Here is a 21,007-nt window from a genome sequence, read left to right as displayed (position 1 = left end):
CTAGAGTTTTCTATATATAAAATCAAGAATGGTCTCCCACCAGACTAAATCTGCCTGTGTCTGGTCTTGGAGTTCCCAGCCTGCAGATCTGCAAGAAATATATGTCTTTTATTTATGAGACACCTAATCTTTAGTATCCATTCACTCATTCGTTCATTGATACTAGGGATTGAACTCAGGGACTTTCTACCTTTGAGGCACCCCCCCCCCCCAGCCTTTTTGGTTTTTATTTTGAAACAGGCTGTCACTAAGCTGCAGAGGGCCTCACTAAGTTACTGAGATTGGCCTCCACCTTGCAATCCTCCTGTCTCATCCTCCCAAGTACTGGGAATGAAGCCATGTGACACCTTGCCTGGCTGATACCACTGGTACTCATAAAGAAAACGCAAAAGAGGTCAAGGCAGGTAGGATTCCAGAGGTTCGGGTTACCTGGTATTTCCTTGGCTTGACTGTCTCTCAACTCACCAGCAACGACTTTTATATAGCGTAGTGAGGGAAGCTGGATGTGGTGGTGCACGCCTGTTATCCCAGTACTTGGGAAGCTAAGACAGGAGGATCGCAGGTTCGAGAACAGCCTCCACAACTTAGTGGAACACTCAGCAACTTAGTGAGACCCCATTTCAAAATAAAATAGGGCTGGTAGTATAGCTCAGAGGTAGAATGTCCCTGGGTTCAATTCCCAGTACCACATGCAAAAATAAATAAATAAATGAAAAAAAAATAAAGAAGACATTGAAAACAGCACACTAACATTTAATCATTCTATCACTATTATATAAAACCTCTCCTGAGCACATATTCTATACAGACACTGAGCTACGTAATTTATTAAAACCATACTGAAAGACTATGGCATGCACGATGACGGTGGTTCACGTCTGTCCACCAGGCGACAAGGATGAGGCTAGCTTGCTAACATGCTCAGCATTATGTGGCAAGGAAATAAATAAAAGAGAGCTTTCAAGCCTACACCTGCCATTCCACTGAGGAAAAAGATACGGCTCTAAACCACCACAGCTTCTCCTCCTGTTTTTTTTTTGGGGGGGGAGGATGAGGGGAGAGTTACTGAGGATTGAACTCAAGGTCACTTTTTTTCCAAGCTACATCCACAGCTCTTTTTTATTTTTATTTGAAAACAGGGCCTTTCATAAGCTGCCGAGGCTGGTCTTGAACCTGTGATCCTCTTGTCTCAGGCTCCCAAGTATTGCGATTACAGGTGGGTGCCACCACACCTGGCCTTGTGCTCCTGCTTAAAATAGCCAACTACAAAGTGAGCCTGCTTCTTATTAGAATATAGAACATGTGCTCAGCTCTATGTTCTTTACCAAATGAACTTGCAACCGGTAGAGAGGTTGTACAAAGGGCCAGAGGGTGAATTCAAGATGCGTTTTTGATGTGTTTTGTTTTAAACATATTGACTCCAAGTTTCAGTGAAGGGAGATTGGCGCCAAGGTGAGCAGGAAAATAGGAAAGAAAAAGAAAGAAAAATAACCCCTTCTTTTCTCGCAGCTCAATTCCAACTTAGATCAGAAATCTTGCTCTTCTACAAGTACCAATTACTGACATGCAAGAACTCTAGTGTCTCCTGGGTGACATATATGTACGTGTGTGTGTGTGTGTATGTGTGTGCATAAACACACAATGAAGCCACTTGTTGAACAGGTCCTGGGTCTCTCTGAAAGTCACTCCTCATGTCTCCGTCCCTTCCTCCCTTCCAGAGTACCCATCCATCCATCCATCCATCCTTACATCCATCCATCCATCCTTCCAGCCATTCTTTCTTTTTTCCTCCCCTTCCATCTCTTTCTGTCACTCCCTCTCTCATTTCCTTCCTTCCTCCCTCCTTTCTTTCTTTCTTTCTTTCTTTCTTTCTTTCTTTCTTTCTTTCTTTCTTTCTTTCTTTCTTTCTTTCTTCTGAGCTACACCCTCGACCTTTTTTTATTTTTCTTCTATGAATCAGGATCTTGCTGGTTGCTGAGGTTGGTCTCAAACCTGCAATCTGATCTTCCTGTCTCAGCCTCCTAAGTACAGCGATTTCAAGCGAGTGCCACCAACACACCTGGAATATTTTTAAGAATTAAAAAGAATAAAAGTCCTCCTTTGCCGAGCTTCGTGGCACACACCTGTGGTCCCAGGACTTGGGAGGCTGAGAAAGAGGGTTGCAGCCTCAGCCACCGAGCAAGACCTTCTTTCAAAACAAAAAATAAAATAAGGCTGGGAGTATAGCTCACAGGTAGAATGCCCCAGGGTTCAATCCCCAGACACACACACACACACACACACACACACACACACACACACAGTCACCAACAGAGCAAAATCAAACCCTTGGTTCTTTGGAAGCAAAAGTAAAACAAATAAATCTCTAGTTAGGTCAATAAAGGGAGAAACAGAGGCTATAAATATGATAGATAGCACAAATGATGAACAAAATATCAGCCAGGTGCGGTGATGCATGCCTGCAATTCTAGTTCAAGACAGACCTCAGCAACTTAGCAATATGCTGTTTCCAAAAAACAAAAAGAGGCTGGGGGAGTAGCCCAGAGGTGGAACATCCTGGGTTTCATTCTCTGAGACCACAAAAACATACAGTGAGAAGTATGCTGACGCTACTGATTCATGAACATTAAGATGTATACATAAACCAGTTTATTTTCCTTTATCTTCCCATTGTAGTGGGACTGGGGATGGGTTACAAGGGCATTCTATCTCCGTACTTTGAAGTAGGGTCTCACTAGGTTGCCGAGAGTATCCCTAGATGCCTGAGGTTGGTCGCTGGGAACATGATGAGATCCTCCTGTCTCAGCCTCCCAAGGACTGGGATAACAGGCATGCCCCACCATGCCCAGCTGAAACAGAAACTGGCCTATTTCTTGAAAGCTATAAATTACCAAAGTCCTCACAAGGAGAAATCAATATATAAATAGAGTAGCAAGTATTAAATCAATTAAATCAATTATCAATTATCTTCTAAAACAGAAAGCACCAGACCTGGGTGGCTTCTCTGAAGAATTCTCCAAGCACCTAAAGAAGAGGGGATAACAATTCTGCTGTACCCTCTTCTAGAAAAGAGAAGCAGAGGAAACGATTTCTTTCTATAAGACCAGCATTATCACATGAACAAAACAAAGCCGGGCAAGGTGATACACAACCGTAATTCCAGGACTTGGGAGGCTGAGGTAGGAGGACCGCAAGTTGAAGACCAGCCTCAGTAACTTAGGGAGACTCTCGGGAAATATGGAAATTGTTTCAAACCAAAATAAATAAATACATAAATAAATACCCCGGGAACAAATCCAAACTCAAAATACAGACATTTTAAGTAAAAAAAAAAAAAATACCAAGGATCGAAGTCTCTCAAATAGATCAATGATAGAAATGCATAAATGTCCAAATGTATTAGAAAATTGAATTTAGGAGCTTCTGAGAGACTTATATATCATCATCAAGTGGGATTAACTCGAGGTGCGCAGGACTGGTCCAATTTGTCTTCTCTTTGGGTGATGGTTTTGAAGATTTGGAATCTGCTGGTCAGTAGAAGGAACAGCATCCAATTATATCAATCGGTACAGAGAGACAGAGAGAGAAGGAGAATGAATGAATGAATGAATGAATGAATGAATGTGAATTGGAAAATTTCAACATCCATTCATAATGGAAACTCCCAAAGCAAAAGAGGAAGAGGACATCTCCAAATGCTTACGAGGAAAGGAGGGAGTGTCTTCGATATAAAGAGTGTTTATGAGACATGGAAAGCTAACAGGATGCGTAATGAGCAGAAGCTGAATGTTCTCACACTAAAACAGGACAAATGCAGCCCGGAGTGGTAGAGCAGGCCTGTCCGCCCAGGCCTCAGGAGGCCGAGACAGGAGGATGTCAGGTGTGTGAGGCCAGCCTCGGCGACTTAGCGAGGCCCTTCACAACTTAGTGGGACCCTGTTTCAAAGGAAAGCATTAAAAAAGTACAGCTGGTGTGTAGCTCAAAGGGAGGATGCCCGAGTAGTTCAACCCCTAGGTGCGCACGCATGTACACACACACACACACACACACACACACACACACACACACACATACACACACAGAATGAGTAAATAAATAATAAAATAGAGATAAAATGTAAGGATGTCTCCTTTTGTCCCTGAGTCAGCTCTGTATATGAAAATGCTAGCTGGTACAATAACATATAAAAATGAAAATCAAATGTTCTAAGTTTCCTCTCGTTTTTGGAAGCTAGAGAGAAAGAAGGAAAGAAAAGAAACTTGAGATAAGTAGGACGGTGAGAGGGGGCTGGGGAGGGAGGCTGGGGGAGCAGTGCACATGACGGCGTGCTCCCAGGTGAGGGGATCGCTAGCGATCCCCCTGAGTACAGGGAGGGAGGAGGGCAACGGCCTGGAATGCAGAGACGTGCGCCCAGGGCCGTGTGCGTGGACGATCCTCACTCGGATGCATAACGACAATGCACTAATAAAAGTATAAAAAGCCCCCCAAAATTCTATCGCCATCCTGCTCGATTTAGGAATGCGCGATGCAATCCAGTCTGCAGCGATGGCCGCGTGTGCGGGAAAACGCAGACATGACGAGAGGTAGCTCCCTGTCACTTGAAAATTCTGAAACAACTAAGAGTACCGGGTTGAGACTTCAAATGTGTCATTTGACATTAATATCCAAGATGGGTCTTGTTGGCTTCATAAGTTTGAAAAGGGAACCAAGATGTACGTGTACACACACACAGGGTCCTCTAGTCCGTGTGAAGGTCTCAGAGCACACAGGGATATTCGGTGCCACTACGAATTTTATGTACCTTCCAGAGTACTCGACGGCAATGTTACTAAATTAATATACTTGGAGGAAACAGAAGGGAAGGAAAATATACTTGGTTGTTTACAAAAGCTGTACAATAGAGTCACAGGGGACATTGGTTTAATTAATTAATTTGTTTGTTCATTTGTGTGGCAATGGAGATTGAGACCAGGGCTTTCTATCTTCGGATATACTCCGGGTTTTATTTTTTTCCTTTGAAACACGGTCTTGCTAAGTTGCTGAGGCCCCTGCTGAATTGCTGAAGCTGGCCTCCAACCTGAGATCTTCCTGTCTCAGCCTCCCAAGCACTGGGATGACTAAATAACCATGCTTGGCTTCTGCTTACATTTCTTTACTAAGAGCAAAGGGCTATATATTTTTTCCAAAGGAGATACACAGATCTATCGGCCATCCTACATATACGTGGCACCTATGCAAGGATAAGACCTATACATGGGGTTTCCCAGGGGGTTTCAAAACACAACTGATTTGCAATTTAGATAACTAAGAATCTTCCGGGTTAAACAAACGAGACAGAGCTGAGTGTTGAAAGCTCTGATCATGTCAGCTCTCAAAACCCAACACGGGAAAAAAATGACTTAGATACCCCCAAAGTCTCAGCAATCATGGGGCAGGAAGATATTTGTCTTCTTTTTTTTTTTGTCTTTATTTTTATGGTGCTGGGCATTGAACACAGGGGCATCCTACTTCCAAGCTATACCCCCAGCCCTTGTTACTTTTTTATTTTGAAACAGGGTCTTGCCAAATTGCTGAGGGCCTCACTGTATTGCTGAGGCTGGTCTGGAACTTGTGACCCTCCTGTCTCAGCCTCCAAGTAGAAATATTACAGGTGTGCACCATTACACCCAACAGGTATTTGTTTTAATTGTTCTTGACCCCCTCTGCTGGCTAAAAATGACTAGATTCCCTACACCTCTCTGACAATATTACCTTCCTGAATGCCCGCAGCAGATTTTTATGTGGATTGCTATTATGAATGATAGTTATAGATTTATAATTTACAAAGAAAGTACCTTAAATCTGTTATTTTCAGGCTACTTATAACCAATAACAATTTTCTCATAAGTACCCTTTTTAAAAAAAATGTTTGTTACTTTGTCTGTAGATATAGAAGAGTTGGTATGGTATTTAGTAAGTGTCAAAATTTATAATAGATTGAGGTTTTTCAGTATTTTTTAATGACTCAAATGCAATGTAATTTGCTTTTTGAAAGTTGTTAGCAAGCAAATATAAAACCCAATTTAGTAATAGTTTGCATTTGTATATTTTCCTAAGTGGACCAACCATTTTCACGTAGATTTTGTTCATTTGAAGAAATGAGAAATGTTTCAATATTTCAATTATACAAATTTTAGCTGCTTATACAGGACAGTTTAACATTATCATAGAGGCCTAGTGGATGTGTTGGAATTTCTGTTTTAATTCCATGCTATCTCAGTTCAATATTAATAAGTTACTTTTATAAATAGAATCTTACCATTGATTAATGTTGTCTGATAAAATCTTCTGAAGTGCTTTCCGTAAAATTCTATTATTTTCTCGACAATTTTCTATGAAGTACAGTTAAGTAATTTACATTATTTTCTACTCTTCACTTAATATTAGTTCATGTGCGAGAGTTCATTTCTGTATAAGCCTAATGATGAGCATATGATATGTCAATCAGGAATTTCTGTGCATATAAATCATATTTTCCCATTTGAGAGTCTTCAGCTATTACTTTCCCACGCAAATTTTCCCGGTTCTAATATTGCCAGTTTGTTTTTCATGAATCAGTTTAAGTGCTTTCAAATTTTTTTTTTTCAGGTGACAACATTTCCCTTGTGCAATTGAACTGGCTGTCAGTTTTTAATGTGGATTGTATCATTATCTTGAGGTTAATACAAACAAATAAGATATCATTATATTTATTTCTAAAGAGTTCCAAATACCTCATAGATTCCAAAACTTCACTTGTCCTGACTGAATTGTTAACCAGTCTCCTCCACCTGTTTCTCCTGAATTCTTTGAGCATCTATCCAGGATGGGATCTAAACGGTGAGGGCAAAGGCCAGCTCTTAAGTGGCAAGGTTAAAATTTACTATTATCTTTACCTTTCTTCGCTTCTCTAACTTCTCAGCGGGCCGAGATGAAAAGTATCATCACGGTTAGAAGTCGAATGTCCCCCGCAGGGCTCCTGCATTAATGTTCAGAGTTGGCGCAATGAAGTCATGAGAGTTGCAATCTCATCCGTGTGTGAATCCACTTTCATGGATTCACTGGGTGGTCACCTGGGCCGCTGAGAGTGGCCGGGGAAGGTGGGCCCCTGGGGGTGTGGCCTGGGGACTGTGCTGGTGTCTTTGAATGCCCTGGCTTGTTTGTTCTCTCTCTTCTGATCCCATGACGAGAGCAGAACCCTTGCTCTCCCCCTTTCTCAGTCCCTGCCACCATACCCTGAGTTCCACAGACCCGGCCTGACGGGGACTGAACTCTGAGACTCCCAAAAGCTGTGAGCAAATAGCTCCTCCTTCCTCTAAGTTGTGTGCTCAGTGGCTGTGGATGACAGCAGTCATGATGCTGACTAAAACAGACAGAGATGTGGCTCTTCAGTTATACTTTGAGTAAACACACTCTGCTTACTGAAACAGGCTATGGCTATGTTATTACTAATCATCCATCTACTAAAGCGTAGGTATAAGGTAAAGAGAGAGAAAGAATAAGAATAAGAATAAGAATAAGAATAAGAATAAGAATAAGAAGGAGGAGGAGGAGGAGGAGGAGAAGGAAGAGGAAGAGGAGGAGAAGGAGGAAGAGGAGGAGAAGGAGGAGGAGGAAGAGGAGGAGAAGGAGATGAAGAAGGAGAAGAAGAAGAGGAGGAGGAGAAGGAGGAGGAGGAGAAGGAGAGGAAGAGGAGGAGAAGGAGGAAGAGGAGGAGAAGGAGGAAGAGGAGGAGAAGGAGGAAGAGGAGGAGAAGGAAGAGGAGGAGAAGGAGATGAAGAAGGAGAAGAAGAGGAGGAGGAGAAGGAGGAGGAGGAGAAGGAGATGAAGAAGAAGAAGAAGAAGAAGAAGAAGAAGAAGAAGAAGAAGAAGGAGAAGAAGAGGAGGAGGAGGTGGAGGAGGAGGAAGTGGAGGAAGAGGAGGAGGAGGAGGAGGAGAAGAAAAAGAAGAAAAAGAAGAAGAAAAAGAAGAAGAAGAAGAAGAAGAAGAAGAAGAGAAGGAAGAGGAGGAGGAGGTGGAGGAGGAGAGGAGGAGGAGGAGGAGGAGGAGGAGGAGGAGGAGGAGGAGGAGGAGGAGGAGGAGGAGAATGCAGTGTCCCAACAGTTTACACTTGTATTTGTTGACAGTTTTGGTAAAAGATTTATGATTTCTCATGAACCAATGTTCCAACTTTTCTATAGGTTTAAAATACTATAAACATACATAAAATAAGGACACCTGGTAGGTAAGAACTTTAGATTACTGATAAAGTTTCTCATCCTCTTCTCTTTTCCTCCCCAAATGGCCCTGACGGCCCCTTCGTCTCTCGCACTCTCAACACTTAGGCAGGAAGGCGAGTGTGCTGGCAAAGGCGAGTGTAGACTGAGACAGACATTCTAGTTTTCACTCCCTAACGTCTCCAATATCAGGCCTAAGAATTAGAATGAAATTTGCTTTCTGGATGCAGAATAATTCAATGAACATTAAAAAAAAAAAACAAAAACAACAACAACGAATACCCAGCCCAGTGTTAAATGTTTTGACATGGATCATCTTTTCCGATCTTTACAAAAAAGATACATAATAGGTATTTTCATGATTCCTTTGGGATGAGGGTATGGAGAGAGGATGGAGATATAGAGAGGTTATAAGCATGTTTGATAATGATCACATAACTCTAGAGAAAACCGGGATTTGTCTCTGCTCCATTAACTCAAAAGTACTTAAATCCAGAAAAGATACATGAACTGAACAGTATACTTATCCAACCCAAGCCTTAGTTTCTTACATATAATGAAAACACAGATTTGTCCTGTAAGATTTTAACAAGCATATATGACTTCATATCATAAATGCTTAGTTCTAGATGATTAAAAATGAAATGATTTCCATTAGATTCTAGAGCACGAGCCTCAACGCTTTTGTTTTAATTACATAAATCTTACTTACTTAAGGTATCCCTATTTCCTGATGCCCGCTGTGACAAAACCGGTGACTAATGTTCTTTTTAGCCACTATTTGTCAATGGTTTTCCTTTAAAAAATCATCTAAATCTCAAAGCGTTTTGGTGATGAATGTTTCCTGTCTTTCAGTCAACTTTAATTCCTGAGAAAGTTTAAGCATGGTGAAAGTTCATCATGTCTTCAAAGGTAGACAAATAAAAACTGATTTGAAGTGCCTTTCTGTAGTTTCCTTGAGAGTTGTTAAATCAATCTGTAATTAGTAATGGGCAAATGCTGAGAGACCAGTACTGCGTGAAAATAAAATATGATCTCTTCCGTCCATGAGAAATGAATAATTTGATGGACTTCATTCAAAGTGTACACAATTTCATTTTTAAAAGAGAGACTAAGCTCTAGTAAAGTAGCCAGCATTTGCTGGATTGCTGAGTACATTTAGTTAATAAAAAGTCTGGGACTTTTAAGGGTATTATCAGAGTTTGGAAAGTAAATCTCTGTTTGTCTATCTGACTGTCATGTTATAAATAAATGTTGGCTTTAATAAAGGGAAGCCCTAGAGCTCAGAGGGAGAATCTTCCTGCCTGCTACTCAAAAGTATATTCTGCAGACAAGAAGTGTGAGCATAATGTGGGAGCTGGTAAGAAATGGAGATATCAGATCTCATCCCAGACCTGCAGATTCAGAATTCCAATGTAACCCCATTCGGAGGTAATTCAAATGCATGCTACATTTTCCAAAATAGAAGATCTAGTCTACTTTTCTTTCTGGTGATTACAGGCATTAACGACCAAATTTGAATAACATGGTAAGGCAGAGAAGTGCTCTGGCTAATTCATTGCAAAAAAAAAAAAATGCAAATATTTTTGCTGGCTTAGAAAGGATTCCAAACATGTCTCTGGTAAACACTTATCAGAGTAAACAAAGTCCTCAGAGCAGGTTAGACAGGATTCCACTCATCTACTACAAACAATGGACTTTCATTTGTCTAATTTTGGAAGTGAACAGTGCAGGCTTTCCATTTATAAGAATTGCTGATTAATTAAGCCGAGAACCACTCCAGGCAATGCATTCTGGATGGAGGAGAAGAGACAGTGAAGGCTAAGCAGAAGCCTTTGCAATTTGTCCATTGTGTTATAAAAGCTTGTATTTTCTCCTGCCACGCACTGTCTACTGGGTCTCGTTTATACTCAATCTAGTGGAAAGGCACACGTGTTCAGCAGAGAACTGCAACCCCAACCATGGTCAGAAAAATCAGACGTGTCTGTTTCAGTCCCCACCAGGAAGTCCCACTGTTGCCCAGCATCTGAAACCTATTTGGTAGTTCGCCTTAGAGAAATGTTTGAATAATAAAATGGCTTGAAAAAAATTAAAGCAACTAGAAAACAGAACAAAACGAAACCGCCTTACTTGCCAAGGGCAAAGCATTCCAGTTTTACAGATGAATCCTTTGCAGCTTGTATAGTTTCGGGAAAATGCACTTCAATCTTTGGTTCATACTCCCCCATCACACCTGTTAAACATCAAAAGAGCTAGCAGCATTTCTGGAGAAAAGAAGTTTCCTAAGAAGTAAATGCTTCATTAACCCAAACTCCGTTATTTGGAATTAATAAGAACTAGAGACTCCAATTAGGAACTGCATATACTTTTGAGTTTTTCATACAGATCCTTCTCTGGTGATATCCGGACCCATCCATCACCCCTACCGGAAACTCATGGGGCCAGATCTGTTTGGGGACAAGGAACTTTTCAGTTAAAACTGTAAGAAGTCTCATGCAAGGCTACGATCCGAATGTCACAATTTCTGTAGCAAAATAGACAAAGCAACCACATTGAGATGAAAAACAAAAATATTCAAATGTCGGCACGCTAAGGTTTTTTTGCTCAGATTGCGAGACACATATGGACATTGTCTTCACAGCTTTAAATTTTCAGTGAGGAATCGTGACTATGGGCTGAGGTCAGCAGAAGAAAGTATCATTTTTTAAATGTATAGACTAAATATCAGGGTGACTCATTCCTGAAATAGATATATGGGGGCAGGGTCGGCAGAACTGCGGAAAATGTAAAAATTACAATATAAAGGTACAATAAAAATACCAGCTGGACCTTGACAAATATCTCAAGCAGTTGTGGTTGAGCAGGCAGAGGGCTGTTCCATCCACCTGAATCTGTATATTTCGTGTTTCTTTCTGCTCTCCTGAATGCTGTTATATTTTGCATGCCTACTTATAGGAGAGGTTGAATTTGTTTGTATTATGTGTAATGATACTGCTCTGTTTTTATCACAAAAATAAATCAAGGAAATAGAGGAGAAGGGAATAAGGAAGGAATTAGGGGGGAGGTAGAAATTGAGAGTGCAAAAAAAAAAAAAAAACAAAACGAAAAAAGAAAAAACATGGCAGACTTTCTCCGCCTGCTGTTGGTGTCTGAACTCGTCTCCTGCAAATTCATTGAAGGGGAAAAAAGAGATTTGTGAAGAAAAAAAAAAAAAATCTCATGGTGCCTGAAACGTGAATTAAGATCTTGAAAATATACGTGGGTGGTTAGTCATGAGAGTTCTTCCCTGTGAACTTGCCCTTTGAAGTTGGCGTCGTCGTTCCGTGAGCCTTTCTTAGCGTTAGGGTCTCACTTGTCTTAAGCTCTTGGGCGGGGGGGAGAAACATTTTTTGAGGTGCCGAGTTCCAGGTCCAAAATCTGATCGTAAAATGCACTAACGGATTCCCTATCTCTGCATATCCTGCTGCGAACACTTAATTAAAGAATCGACGAGAGGATTTTTTTCCACTTCGGCGACTCGCTGGCTCTCGGAGCCTTGTGCTAGCTACGACTTCACTGAGCTACAGAACTCCTCGGAGGCATGGGCCTCGGGGAAATAAAGTGAGTATAAATTTTGCATTGCATTCTTCTTTGGAATGCTCATAATCGGTGTTGGGTGGCTTTCCAATATTAACTTTTTTTTTTTTTTTTTTACCACCTCATGGAACCAGCCAGGAAAACTAAATGTGAGCCCCAAAATTCAAAGGTGGAAAAGACAGGGGGCAATAGAGAAGGGCGGCAGCCCACATTTTATTACAAACCTATCATCTCAAGTATGTAATTTGGCAGCACCCATACAGCACACATACACACGCACCAGCTCCCCCGGTGAACGTTGTTCTTTGAACAAACTAGTCCTTAAACAAAGAAGACACGGGTTGTCCCAGTGCTGGATGGGAGATGGTACAGTACAGCCAGAACCACGCGTAGTGTACCATGTCAGCGGATTCCAGCATTTGTGATGTTTTCGGTAATGTCCAATTTTCCTATTTGTAAACTGAACCTTGAAGTCATAGAGTCAGGTACGTGGATCTGGCTCCACCGGGCAAGAGGAAAGCAGAAGGCTCAGCAAATCTTCCCGCTCTGTATGATCCACCAAGCAGACCCCCAGACAGCTCATTATCTTACCATCGGTGCGCTGCACTAGGGGAGTGGGGGGTCCCTGGACGCTTCTTTGGGCCTCTTTGTTTGTTACGAAGCAGGTGTAATTGCCCACATCTGACGGTTCCACTTTCGCAATGTACAAGTTTCCAGTCGCTTGAGACACAAAGCGTCTGTTGTCTTCCTGGACGTACAAGGGGTTGTCGTTGAAGGTCCACGCGTAAGACAGATCTGCAAAGCAGAAAAACAGCCTCTATTTTCCGTCCCGCATTCATTCTCTTTTAGATGCACACTTTTTCTTGGTGCATTGTTGTCTCACGAAATAATGTGTTTCGGAGGGATAGTATTTCAGATCTGCATTTCACATATTACACACAGCACTTGGTGAGGGTCCCCAGAGCTCCCTCCTTGTGCCCTGTTTAATCTTCTTTTAGACGTCTGTGTTTAAGGTTTCTACGATCAGATTAAAACTATTCTTCTATTTACCTAGATAAGAGCTACTTACCTGGGAGTAATTACAACATTCCCTTATATCCCAGTTTGGAAGATAAAATTATGTGTTTGCATTATTCATAGAAGCCAGACATATTGGTCGATGCTTGCAATCCCAGTACTTGGGAGGCTGAGACTGGAGGATCACAGGTTCCAGAACAGCTTTATTAACTTAGAGAGACCCTCTGCAACTTAATGTAACCCTGCTTTAAAATAAAAAATAAGAAGAACTAGGGTGCAGTTCGGATTTAATCCCCAGTAAAATATAAAAATAATTTTTAAAAATTTTTTAAAAAAGAGGTTGGATGTGGTGGCATACTTGTTATCTCAGCATTTGAGAAGCTGAGACAGGAGGATCACAGTTCACAGACAGCCTCAGCTACTTAGGCCCTTTGCAACTCAGTGGGACCCTGTTTCTAAAACAAAAGAATAAAAAAATAGGGCTGGGGGTATAGCTCAGAAGTAGAATGCCCCTGACTCCCATCCATCCCTAGTACTGCACCCCCCAAAAAAAAATTAGAAAAGAGAAACACACAAACAGCTAACTCTACTCCCTGCAATTCGACTTCCTTATATCTCTGGGTGAAGTACCTTGGAAAATATATTTTCTCCACCCACTACATGGGTCATGCAGTTTAAATGAAATAATATGTTCATATCACTCTTTATTGAGAGGGGAATTAAATATTTCAATGTCTCAAGAGACAGATGACACAGCTTAGTGCAGGCAAGAAGCTATGTCAGAGAATGAAATGACTGGATTTTTCATCCTGGGAAACAGATTCTGGAAGGACATCAGAGCTGTGTGTTCACACAGAGAAGGGCTGCTAGTAATCAGAGGGTTAAATAGGTCATCACTGGAGAGGTCCTGATGGATGGCAGAGGATGGTGGCTGCAATTAAGAACAGAATGTGACTGAATCCTTGACACAACAACAGTGCTGCGGTCTGAATCCAGAAAGTTCCCCAAAGGCCCAAGCATTCAAGACGTGACCTTCTGTGGGGATCTCCAGGGGGGTGGTTAAAAAAAACAAAAAAAACTTGAGAGGAGTGGCCTAAAGGTCATTGGCGTGTGTCTCTGTCAGACCTCGACTCCTTCATTTTCTATTTCAATTCCTGGCCATTAGTTTTGCTCCACCATTAGCTCTCTCCATGGGGTGCGGTCTTGCCACAATCCCTAGCAACGTGGCTAACCGATTTTAGACTGAAAGCACCAACACTCTGAGATGAATAAACCTTTGCTTTTTTAATTTTTATTTTTTGTGGCACAAGAGATTGAACCCAAATGCATTCCATCTCAGAACCACATCCCCAGCCCTATCTCATTTTTTAATTTTTAACCAGGGTTTCACTAGGTTGGCGGTAGTCTCACTAAGCTACTGAGGCTGGTTTCGAACCTGCTATCCTCCCTTCTCAGCATTTCAAGTACTGGGATTACAAGTGTATGTCACTATGCCTGGCTTAAGCCTTCATCTCTTATAAGTTCATTATCTCAGGTACTTAGTTATAGTCACTGAAAGCTGACTAACACAGTCTATATTTGAAAGCTGTAACAGTGGGTGTCTGACAAAGCAATGAGGTCTATCATTAGAAATCAGGAAGCAGAGCATATATAATCAGTGCTTAGAATATTGCAAAAAAAAAAAGATTTATTTTTACAACACGAGAGAGGTTATACTTATGCATCTGTGAGTGATCTACATCACCCCAACATTGCTTTGATCTAAGAGCCTATCTTTTTATATCATGTATGCATAAAAGCAATGCATTTTTTTTTTAAGTTTCAAAACCATGCTTTGACATTCCCGTTCTGTTCTACAGATACTGAATCTTCATTTTCTGCTACAAGTCTCCACTGGAGTTTTTCATCATTCCTGCGGTCTCCAGCTTCTGAGTTTCTTCACTGATCTCTTTTGCTGCCTGACTTCCAAGCCTGTGGCTCCGTCTCCACCAAAGAGATGCTCAAAGGTTTTGGTTGGAAGCCGTGGAGTCGTCTGGATAGTAAAGTTTTCCTCCACATAAAACGAAGGGGGGAGTTCATATTCCCCTGTTGTCAGTGACTCTTCATCTTTTGAACCTTTTGTGAAATAAAGACAATCATGAACCAATTCCCAGGGCCATGTCTTGGCTCAGGAATCCTTAGTCAAGGCCTTTTTTGGGGAAAAAAAATAAGTTTTAGTTCTCAGAAATCAATGTAACCTCTTCCACTTAACAGAAATTACAGGCTGCTGCTAGTGCCCAAGAAATCTCTGTATTCTTCAACCTATAATCTTGGGACCTGAAACTGTCATTTTCTTTGCTCCTTTGCCGATTTCGTTTTTACCTGAGCTACTGAAACTTTCCGATCTGTTCCTACGTGCGGTGTGTCCTTCTTCCACAGTGAAATATTTAGGAGCCTCTGGAAGATTTCAACCCAGCAGAGGAGAAGAATACATAAAAGTGATAAAAGTTAAAAAGCACTTTTGCTTCAATTCTCCCCAAATCGGTTTTATAAAATTTCTTCTCCACTTCCCTCTCTTTCCTCCCTCTCCTCTCCTCTTTTCTCTCCCCTCCTTCCTCTTCCTCTTCCTCCTCCTTCTTCTTTCTTCTCTCTCTCTCCTTCTCTCTCTTGCTCTCTCTTTCTCTCTCATTCTTCTCTTTTTCTTTCTCTGTAAGGCGAAGCCAGAGGGATCCTGCCTAGGAGCTACAGCTCTATTTTAATTTTTATTCTGCAACAGGCCCTCCCGAGTTGCTAAGGTTAGCCTTCAATTCATGATCCTCCTGTCTCAACCTCCCGAGCACTGGGAGACACCATGTACATTTCTTTGGGTGGCCTTGGGAGCTGGAGATGAGAATTTTGTTTAGTCCATACATTTCCCGAATGTCCTGGCTGGTGGGGATTTGAGATCTTCGGTGTCAACAGCCTTGTTTTCCAAGTGAAGTGACAGAAAAAGCCAGCAGTGTTTCTGGAACTTTAGTCCAAGCATGACTCCAGGTCTTCTGAAAATTAGGGAAGATGTGACTTGAAAGTCCTTCTGTCAGTGTGTGTGTGTGTGTGTGTGTGTGTGTGTGTGTGTGTGTGCGCGCATGCATCTTTGTGCACACGTGTGCACAGTATTGGGGATTGATCAAACCCCGGGACATTCTACCTTCCAGCTTGGTCCCCAGATTTATTTTATTTTTTGTGTGCAGAAACAGGGTCTTGCCCGGTTGCTGAAGGTCTTGATAAGTTTCTCGGGCTGTCCTTGAATCCTGATCCTCCGGTCTCAGGCTCTCAAGTAGTAGGATTCCAGGTGCGCACTCCCACTTCTGGCTGTCAGGGTCTTCTCCCCATGCCCCGCTCCCTTCCTCCTGCTGGCTCTCCCTTTGCACTAATCCACATAAAAAGCCCTCCGTTAGAGCTCTGTTCATTGGGCTATTACCAGCAACCAGCAATGCTTCCTTTGTATATTTTTTTAAATGGGAAAAGAAATAAAATACATATATCTCGCAAATTGGAAGCTTCTAAACCTCCCCCTTTGGCTCTTCTTAATTAAATGTGTAATGCATGAGCCACATAGGCTGAAAGCACTGCATTTTTAAGTATTTTCTTTCCCCTCTCTGACATGAATTTTTTTTTTTCTGAGACGGTTAAGCGGCCACATCAAGGTTGAATGATAATTTCCCCTTCCTTCTTGAAGTGTTCTTGCAGTTTCTCATTGACACCATATCCTCTACAATGTTATTATTATTAGAAATGGCAGATCTGTGGCAAGCTACTGAAGCCTCTATCTTGTGCTCTCCCAAGCATGCAACAGATCTTGTTTTCCCCAGAGCATGATTATGTTTTGACAACTTTTACAGCCTTGTATTTTCTGCTCTGATATTTAAAATTTAAACACAAAAGATATACACAATTATACCCATTATATGGGATGTAATTTCTATTAAAGGGGAAGTACCTCAGACGAAAGAGACTGGTAATGATAAACACTGACACCAAAAATAATTCTCGGTGCAGTAGAACAGATCTCAGGATCGGTTTCGTGTTCCTTGAGGTGGAAAAATAAATGAGTAGAATAAAGAATCTGACATATATGGCTCATGTTTAATGACTACGTCTACCCTTTGGAATATTCAAGAACAAATAAACTTTACCACCAACCTTGTGTAGTGCTTCAGGATTAAATGTGACTAGCTCTTGGGTACTAAATTACAATTGTACTAGTTCAATAGCAATTGACCTAGAACAAGAGCTCCTTTACTGGGCTGAAGTCCTGGGTATTGGGCTGAGCAAGTTTATAATGCAGTTGCAATCCACAGTGCTTCCTGAGACCTTTATAATCTCCTTTATTGGGTTTTCTCTTTGTTCACAATTTCTGGATTTTACTAGGTCCCTTCTCATTTATCTGACTTTTTTTTTTTTTTGGAATCACTGATGTAGCAATATACAGGGCCATCTAATAACCAGTAAGGAAAGGTCCGGTGAGTTGCTATTACTGCTAAATTCCAGAGACCACTAAGACTGGATATACACTGGCAAATCTGACCCGGATCTTATGGTCAGATGCAGAATGTCTCCTGAAGAGCTCATTATCAGAGTTAGCAGGATTAAGTCACTAGGGTTATAATCTCAGAGGATAGATCCTTTGTGATGGAATTTACTGAATGTGTGTGGTACTGGGGATGGAACCCAGAGCTCTCTACCTCCGGGCTACACTCCCAGACCTATTTTATGTTTTATTTGGAAACAGGGTCTCACTAAGTTGCTGAGAGCCTCACTAAGTAGCCGAGGCTGGCTTCGAACCTGCGCGATCCTCCTGTCTCAGCCTCCCAAGCGCGGGGATTACAAGCGTGCACCGCCTCGCCAGGTGAGTTATCTATTTTTTTTTAAAAAAGGTATTTGGATATAAGACTGTTCAGATGCCCCTAAAGCGGATTACTTAATTTTATTTATTGTTTTAAGGGCTCAAAAATAACATTTGGTTTAACATTAGAAAGAGACTTATTTGCATCTTATGTGTAAGCATCTATTTTGTCAATTTCCAAAGTTATCCTACGCAGAGGCTGTGATGGCTGAGAGGAGAGGTTTAGAGGCCAGACTGCCTGAATTTCATTCTTGGGTCCATTTCTCCCCAGCTTTGTGACCCAGACAGAGTTACTTCATCTGTTTCTACCTCAATATACTGGCTCTGTAAGAAAATAATTATAATAGCGTATACCCCATCGGCTGTGGTGAGGCACATGCCTGTAATCCTAGCACTCGGGAGGCTGAGATAGAAGGTTGACAGTTTTAAGTCCAGCCTCAGCAGTGTACTGAGACCAGGTCTCAAAATATAAATAAAACTTCTCTGGGGGTAGAGCTCAGAGGTAAAAGACTCCTGCTTTCAATTCTCAGTATGAAAAAAAAGAAGAATTTGAGAATTTAGCCAAGGGAAGTCTACCGCACCAAGTGCTCCTATGTCTCTATCATTCTGAACTACTGTGCAATGTGAGACTCTAATGCACCAACAAAATTATATTAAAAAAAAAAAAAAACAGGATTCAGGCAGGCGCGGTGGGCACGCTTGTCATCCCCGTGCTTGGGAGGCGGAGACAGGAGGATCGCGCTGGTCCGAAGCCAGCCTCGCTGGCTTAAGAGACACTGTTTCCAAATAAAAATATAAAATAGGTCTGGGAGTGTAGCCTGGAGAAGGGTTCCATCCCCAGTACCACAAAAAAAACAACAACAAATAACAATAACAAAAACAAAAACAAAAACCAGGATTTAGCTACATCTGTACTATCTGTAATACAGTACCCACAATACTGAATTATACTAAATGATATATTTGGTAGGCGCTTTGCCGGTACTTGAGGTTCCAGTTGGGAAGGATGATCAAATTTTTTAAATCATCTGGAATCTGAAAATCCCATCCATAAGGGTAGGAGAGGCAGGACGAGTTTTGGGTCCCCAGCAATAGGCGGATTGGCTGAGCGATCCATCAAGGCAGTATTGTAAAAGAGAAGCTCTCAGTTACTGATTGGTTTTGACCAGTACGCAAAGATACTCTGATTCAGTGTCGTCCAAAATGTGCTTCTGGTCCATGGGGTAACTCCCCTCCCAGTGTTAGCGTGGCGTTGCCAGGGGATAAGGATTGCTTCTCCAGAGTCCAGTAACAAAAAGTGAAAAAAAAAACTTCCACCTTCTTATTAAAAATGAAGTACCGGCCAGTTTACATTCAAGAGCTCGTTTAATACTTAGCACAGCAATAAATATAAAAATCAGTGAGTATCCCTAATGCTCAGGAGAGGAAATGGAGCCTGGGTATTACGTACATACGCAAAATTCAAGTTATCACCGCCGATCTCAGTATCATGTGTGGAGAGGGCGAGGGAGCCAGAGGGAAGCTGACCAGGTGCTGTGTGCATGTATCCCCCGGCGCTCTCAACTACAGTGTGATGTGGGATATACAAGGCACCAATAAAAGAAGAGAGAGAGAGAGAGAGAGAGAGAGAGAGAGAGAGAGAGGGGGGGGGGGGAGAGGGAGAGAGGGAGGGGGAGGGGGAGGGGGAGAGGGGGAGGGGGAGGGGGAGAGGGAGAGGGAGAGGGAGAGAAAGAAGCTTAACAGGCTGCCTTTGTCATAAAGATTGTACTTTAGAGCTTGAGTATCTATTTTTATTCTTTTTTTCATATATATATATATATCACTGGAGATTGAACCCAGGGGCATTCTACCACTGAGCTACGCACCCAGTCCTCTTTATTTTGATACAGGGTCTGGCTAAGTTGCTGCGCCTGGCCTCGAATGTGCCAGAATAATCCTCCTGTCTCAGCAATCTTCACGTCCTGGGATTACAGGCATGCACCACTGGGCCTGGCTGGAATAAGTAACTTTTTTTTTTTTTCACGAAGATATTTTGATATTGGACTATGCGGATGCAGGACATGAGATTGATGAGCTTTCATAAAGCCTTTGACTGGATGGAGGGCTACCACTGAATCCGAGCCGTCCAAAAGATGGCACCAGTGTTGTGACCCGTGACCCCTCCGTACCTCCGAAATGTGGCGGCGGCCCGCACAGCAGGACCACACCTTGGCCTTCTCGGACTGACACTGTGCTCCTCGTTTTTGTTTCAAAATCTTCAATATCTTGGAAAACAAAAAGAAACAATTTTAGAATTAGTTGCTTTGCTGAGAGAGCTTTTTTTTTTTTTTTTTAATACTGGGGATGAATCCAGGGGCATTCTACCTCTGAGCTACACCCCCATCACTATTGAGTTTTTATTTTGAAACAAGTCTCACAAAGTTGCAGAGGACCTTATAAGTTGCTGAGACTGGCCTCAAACCTTCAATCCTCCTGTCTCAGCCTCCCAAAGGCAATGTGCGTCCCCATGGCCGGCTGCAGGAGGAAGGTTTTCGCAGAGAACTTAAAAACTGATTTTTTATTTTTAAGGGCAATGGATTCTCTACTTGGCCCAGCAGGGGATTCTATTGGTGATGCATTTATTCATTTATTCCTGTTCTTGTGTTTCTTCCCATCTTTTTTTTTAAACATAATTAAATAATGTGTGTGATAGCCATGTGTTAACATTATCTGCTATTTTTTTTTTTTTTACTTTTATTCACCCAGACAGTCTGTAGCCCAGCAGGAAATCTTTTAAAGGTAGCACGTACTGACTCTTCCTGTCTGAGGAAGGTGTGATTAAAAAGGTCTGTAGTACATCTGGCGCAGTCTCCCAGCATCTAAGATTAATGGTTGCCATTCTGATGGCTGGCTGGAGTTTGTGAGAATTCAGGGCATGACGTAGGAAGGGGGAGAGCTCTGTGGGACAGAAACGGCCAGACAGAAACTGTATTTTCTCTGCCCTTTTGGTCTGTTTCTTCACGACGCTGCTCCATGACCTTATCTGGAATGTTGTGCCTTCCTCCATCAAATAACCCTAGACATTCAGAGATGGAAGAGAAAGCTTTCTCGGGAGGTTACCGTGAGTCTCACCAAGTTAACGAGGCTAGTTTTGAACCTGTGATCCTTCTGTCTCGGCGTCTCAAGTGCTGGGATTACAGGCATGTGCCATCATGCCCTGCTAAGGTATCCATTTGAAATATGAGATTTTTGACCTTTTACCCATTCCTTAGGAATCAGGGAAGTGTTTAATTTCTCTAAGATTCTGTTCCTTCGCCTATAAAATCTCATTCATACA

The 21,007-nt window shown here is 42.0% G+C and overlaps 1 protein-coding gene across 1 annotated transcript in view; it reads right to left on the bottom strand.

Annotated features, from left to right (window-relative positions):
• CNTN6 (contactin 6) overlaps positions 1 to 21,007 on the bottom strand; it is a gene marked incomplete at both ends in the record, with an annotated part of 215,468 nt that overhangs the window by 85,583 nt on the left and 108,878 nt on the right. Inside the window, 3 exons of the mRNA XM_080718223.1 lie at positions 10,365 to 10,467; positions 12,402 to 12,605; positions 19,860 to 19,955. Coding sequence (XP_080574349.1) covers positions 10,365 to 10,467; positions 12,402 to 12,605; positions 19,860 to 19,955 — 403 coding nt within the window. The remainder of the gene's footprint in view (positions 1 to 10,364; positions 10,468 to 12,401; positions 12,606 to 19,859; positions 19,956 to 21,007) is intronic.

Source organism: Muscardinus avellanarius (genome assembly GCF_963383645.1).
Source record: "Muscardinus avellanarius genome assembly, chromosome: 22".
NCBI lineage: Eukaryota > Metazoa > Chordata > Mammalia > Rodentia > Gliridae > Muscardinus > Muscardinus avellanarius.
The sequence above is the reverse complement of the archived record's forward strand: the minus strand, read 5'-3'. Positions and strand labels throughout refer to the sequence as shown.